This window comes from Haliaeetus leucocephalus, unplaced genomic scaffold (assembly GCF_000737465.1).
Source record: "Haliaeetus leucocephalus isolate CR32 unplaced genomic scaffold, Haliaeetus_leucocephalus-4.0 Scaffold110, whole genome shotgun sequence".
Taxonomy (NCBI): Eukaryota; Metazoa; Chordata; class Aves; order Accipitriformes; family Accipitridae; genus Haliaeetus; species Haliaeetus leucocephalus.
This window is the reverse complement of record NW_010972546.1, coordinates 2064214-2069438: the sequence shown is the minus strand read 5'-3', so window position 1 is coordinate 2069438 and position 5225 is coordinate 2064214. Positions and strand designations below refer to the sequence as shown.

The window sequence follows — 5225 nt, the reverse complement described above, 5'->3', positions numbered from 1 at the left end:
GCGCGGGTCACGGCGAGTGCGTGGCCGGGCTGCTGCGGTTGGAGCTGGGCGAAAGGCTGGGGCTGCAGCTGCCCGGGGGGGGCCCCAGGCTGCCGGCGCGGGGGCCACCCGGCTGCCCCCCCAGCGTGTCCATGCCCTCCGAGTTCTCCAACATCTCCTGGATGAGGGGCGGCATCGACCCTGGGATCTCCATCTTCAGCGTGATCACCCGCTCGGCGCCTGCGGGAAGGGTCGGGGTCAGCAGGGCAGGGCACTGCTGGCACCCCCAAACCAGCACCCCCAGCTCCACTCCCCACCCCCCCCGGGTGCCGAGGAGAAGGGACACGGCCATGTCCCCAGCATCCCTGGAAGATGCAGTGCTGGGGGTACCACCTCCCTCATCCCCTCCGGAGGATGCCGTGCCCTGGGGAAGGATGCGTGACCTGGACCCCCCCTCCCCACGACGATGCTGAGCCCAAGGGATGCTCCCCTGGGACACGGAGCCGCGGCCAGCCCTGCCCCAGCGCTCACCCTTGGCGCTGATGCTGCGGAGATCCGTGATCTTCATGAGCATCTTAGGGAACATGTGGGGTTTGTTGGGCCTCCTCTTCCTCACGTAGATCTTCAGCGCCTCCAGCAGCGGCTCCTGTAGCTTGTCCACTTTGTCGGGCTGCTCCAGGTCCTGGCGGTCTGGGTGGGGAGCGGGGTGGGGGTGGGGGTTGGACAGTGGTTATGGGGGGCAGCACTCATCCTGTCATTCCCCTTTGCCCCCCGTGGGTGCAGATACGGCCCAGCTCCCTGTACTGGGCCCCAAGGGGGTCACTGGGGTGGCTGTGTCATGGCAAAGGGCACCATTTGGGGTCTTCTTCGTCACCCATTTGGGGAGGACAGCTGAGCAGGCTGCACCCCCCCCAACACTGCCCGGCACCCACCTCCGCAGATGAGGCAGATGGCACTGAGCAGCCCCGTCTCGGCGTCGTCCATCTCCAGCGGCAGCAGCTGGTTGGCGAAGGCGAAGACCAGGTCGGTGAGGGGCCCGAAGCCGGCGTTGTGCATCTGTGTGCGGTTCAGCGTCAGCCCGTCCGAGAAGGTCATGGTGTCCTGCTCCGGCGTGTAGCGCGTGCAGATCCGCAGGATCTGGGGGGAGCAAGGGCGAGGGGCTCAGTCTGGTGTCCCCTCCCCGTCCCTGCCCGCGTCCCAGTCCCCGCTCTCACCAGAATGTCGAGGCAGGCAGCTTTGAGGAGGGTGATCTGGTCGGCGATGGTGAGCGTGGTGAAGCCGGGGAGCTGCTTGGCAAACTCCACCGTCTTGATGATGCACTTGGTGGACAACTCGCTGAACTTGTCCCACAGGTCGATGTCCAGGGAGACCCTCTGCTCCGAGCTGTTGTTCTGCAGCAAGAAACAGAGGGATGAGGGCACGGGGGAGGCTGCCGCGCTCCCTAGCACCCCCCCGGGACCCCCTGACACTCACCGTAGTGTATTTGCCGAGCTGGCAGAGGGCGGGGAAGGTCTCCTGGTGGGCTTTGCGCACCTTCTCAATGAGCTCCTCCACCTCGGGCGTGATGATGTAGCTCTCCGAGCACTCCGGTTTGGGCACGTCCTTCTTCTTCTTGTTCCGATCATTGCGGACGGCTGTGGGGACGGCAGGGTCAGCGTCACCCAGCCCCACTGCCACCCAGCACCCCCTGCCCAAGGTGGGGCTCGGCCCCTCGGCATTCTGTGCCCCCCTCCAGGGCAGGATGAGGACCCCACCGCCCGTGATGGGATCAGCTGCGGTGGCAAATGGCCAGTGGAGCCGCCAGCCTGCACAGCTTTCCTTTAAATAAGCCCCCAAGTCATTAGGAGGCAATTAGGGGTGACAGCACACCCATGGCGGGGGGGGCACACCCCTGGCCACGGGGACAGTGCTCAGCTCTGCTCTGCAAAGCCAATACAGCGGAGAATAACACCAGGGAGAGAAAATGGCAGCTGAGCCACCACGCTCATCATGGGGGCGTGCGGAGGATGCCCTCGAGGCGGCAGCGGCGGGGGGGGGAGCAGCCGGGGACAGCCCCAGCCCCGCAGCCCACAGGGATCAGCCTCTGTGGGCCGTGGGGGGGCCAGGACCCCCCTTAGGTGCAGGTTGAGCTGCAGCCCCTGGGATGCTGAACACCCCCCCCGTGGCAGTGCCCGGCCCACCCCAGCATCTGCCAGCCCTCTCCCGGGGGGGGTCACGGGCCCCACAGGGGCAGGCAGATGGGGCAGGACTGGGCAGGGGGGGGCAGCTGTGCCCCAGCAGCCATCGCCCCCGGTCACCCATCCCCGGCGATGCTGTGCCGCGCGCTGGGGGTACAGCCGGGCACCATGACAACTGGCACGCAGACGCCAGGAGGCCTCGTCAGCATCATTTATCTCTGACATCATCAATCACGCGTTGCCTGGGCAACGGCCAGGCTGTGACACAAATCCAGCCCCCCCCCCCTCCATCCCCCCAAGGGCCTCACTGGGCACATGGCAGGGGCTGCCGGGATGGCCCACCACCACCAGGAACTGCCCCCCCCCGGCTGCACCCAGGCAGGGTGTCCCCATCCCCGTCCCCATCCCAATCCCCATCCCTGTCCCACCCCTGTCCACACTCACACTCCTTGGACATGCCGACTTCAAAGCACTTCTGGAGGCGGCAGTACTGGCACCGGTTGCGCGTCACCTTGTTGATGATGCAGTTCTTGTCCCGGTGGCACGTGTACACCATGTTCTTTTGGATGCTGCGGCGGAAGAAGCCCTGGGGACCCCGCACGTCCCGGTCAGCGCCCGGACCGGGGACACCGGGGACCCGCGGGGACAGTGGCCCTGGCTCGGGACGCTGGCAGCTCTCACCTTGCAGCCCTCGCAGGCGCTCACCCCGTAGTGGTACCCCGAGGACTTGTCCTGGCAGACGAAGCAGGGCTTGTAGATGCGGGGCAGGGGCGGGGGCGAGGGTGGGCTGGGCACGATCTCCTCCGAGCTGGTGCTCTGCGTCTCGACGGCTGCAGGGAAGGCGGTGGCACTCAGGACACGGAGACCCCCGGGCAGGGCTGGCCCTGCGGGGACCCCCCCACCCCATCCTGTAACCCCCAACAGCACTAGGGCTGGTCCCTGGGTCCGGTGGTCCTGCCAGCCCCTCCCTGCGCTGCCCACCCCAGCCCTGCCCAGCCACGGGGCTGGGTCGCACGGGGCCGGTGGGGAGAGGATGTGAGCTGGGAAGATGCAACTTGACATTTCCAGGCCACAGAGACGATGTGGAATTCAGGCAGACAAAAAAAAAAACAAAAAACAAAAAAAAAAAAAAGAAAAAAGCCGGGATCCCAGGAGCCCCCCACACAGGCGGCACTGATGGCGTCTGCGGGACTGGCGTGGTGCAGTCCCGGTGCGGTGCAGTCCTGGTGCGGGGTCCGGTGCCACGCACTCCCTTGCACACACGTGTGCACAATGCGGGGACCACCCGCTGCGCCCACCGCCCCAGCACCGAAGGCACAGCCCCCCCAGGAGGGGACGGGCATGGTGGCACCCGGCCGGCACCCCACGGGCCCCCCGTGGGGGACTTCCCCAAAGGCAGCGCTGCCCTCGTCCCCATGACAGGGGGGAGCCCCCGGCCACCATGTGCTGCAACAGCCGAGCCAGCCCGGGGGATGCAGCCAGTGCCTGCTGCTCCCCAAAACCATGGGACGTGCCTGCACCCCAAAATCCCGTGGGACATGCCCGCCGCCCCCCAGGATCACCCCTCTCCCCCACTATCACCAGGACCGCCCAGGAGGTGCCTGAGGCCCCCCAGGACACGCCCCGTGCCCCCGCCCCGGCGTAGCCCCAGCCGTGGCGGGGATGCAGTGCAGCTGGGGTGCCAGCCCCTGGCACGGGGTGCAGCCAGGCAGGGGTTAAGCGCTCCCCGGCTCCTCCGGGATGTTTGCGAATGTTTTTCTGCAGCAGGAGCCAAGCGAACCAGTCAAACAGGATATTAAAGGCCAGGCCCGGCGGGGGAGCCCGCCCCGCCGGCCCCTGCACCCCAAAAAAGGCCCCGCCGCAGCCCGCTTCCCCCCGGGGCCGGGGTGCTGCGGGGAGAAACCCTGGCCAGGGGCACCCACACCCCCCCCCACCCTAGAGCTAAGCCGAGGAGGGGTCCCACTGGGGTTGGTGGGGCTTGGGGGGGGTGACGGATGAAGGGTGGGGGGTCCCCAGCTTGGCTGTGCCACCGGCCACTCGCCGAAGGTCATGGGTGCAGATGGAGCCAGGGAAGGGGGACAACGGGGACAAAGCCACCCACGATGCTCGTCCCCCAACACAACAGGGACGGGAGAGCGCGCCAGCATGGAGGCGAGCAGGCGGGGCTCGGAGGCGAGCGTGCAGCATGGGATACGAGCGTGCAGGACGGGATACGAGCGTGCAGGGTGGGATACGAGCGTGTGAGGTGGGATACGAGCGTGCGGGGTGGGATACGAGCGTGTGAGGTGGGATACGAGCGTGCGGGGTGGGATACCAGCGTGCAGGGTACGGAGGCAAGCGTGCGGGGTGGGACACGAGTGTGCAGGGTGGGATACCAGCGTGCAGGGTACGGAGGCGAGCGTGTGAGGTGGGATACGAGCGTGCGGGGTGGGATACGAGTGTGCGGGGTGCGGAGGCGAGCGACCCGGGCAGCGCTTCCTGGGCGGCACTGAATAAATCACCGCTGCCACTTGAGGGAGCGGAGCCATTAAAGTGACTGAGCGAACGTCGTCTATAATTTATCGCCTCTTTTATATAATTTAAGAACTTCCTCGTGGAGAGCTGCACTCACAAAATGCAGATTTGACAAGATTTTGATGTGCTGGGTGCGGAAGGGGGGGGGAGGGGACCCGGCTCCCCCCTCCCCGCGCCGGCGCACGTCGGTAGGCACGGCTGTGCCAGCACCACGGGAATCCCCTGCCACCGCAGCCACCAGCGAAGGGACCACGGTGCCACCGGGAAGGGGACGGGGCTGCAGGCACAGCCGCCTGCCCGGCCAGCGCACCCCAAGAGCCCCTCAAGGTAGCATCAGGCCTGGGTGCCCCTCACACCCCTGCGGCACAATGGGAGGGCACAGAGCAGCACCCAAAGGTGCTGATCGGGCAGGATGGGTGCAAACCTCCCCTGCTCTCGTGGGGCTGGGTGCAGGGGGGGCCGGCTGGGGACACCAGGGACCCCGGCGTCCGAGCTCCCTCCCTTCCCCCAGCCCCATCTCCTCCTGGAACAGGAGGGACCCAGGCATCCTGCCCC

General features: G+C 67.3%; 1 protein-coding gene across 1 annotated transcript in view; it reads right to left on the bottom strand.

Moving 5' to 3' along the window:
- RARA (retinoic acid receptor, alpha) overlaps positions 1-5225 on the bottom strand; it is a 13724-nt gene continuing 8499 nt past the window's right edge. Inside the window, exons 2-8 of the mRNA XM_010585564.1 lie at positions 2838-2986; positions 2601-2742; positions 1453-1613; positions 1194-1370; positions 912-1116; positions 511-669; positions 1-219 (exon numbers count right to left, since the gene is read on the bottom strand). Of these exons, the coding sequence (XP_010583866.1) occupies positions 8-219; positions 511-669; positions 912-1116; positions 1194-1370; positions 1453-1613; positions 2601-2742; positions 2838-2986 (1205 nt within the window). The 3' untranslated portion in view covers positions 1-7. The remainder of the gene's footprint in view (positions 220-510; positions 670-911; positions 1117-1193; positions 1371-1452; positions 1614-2600; positions 2743-2837; positions 2987-5225) is intronic.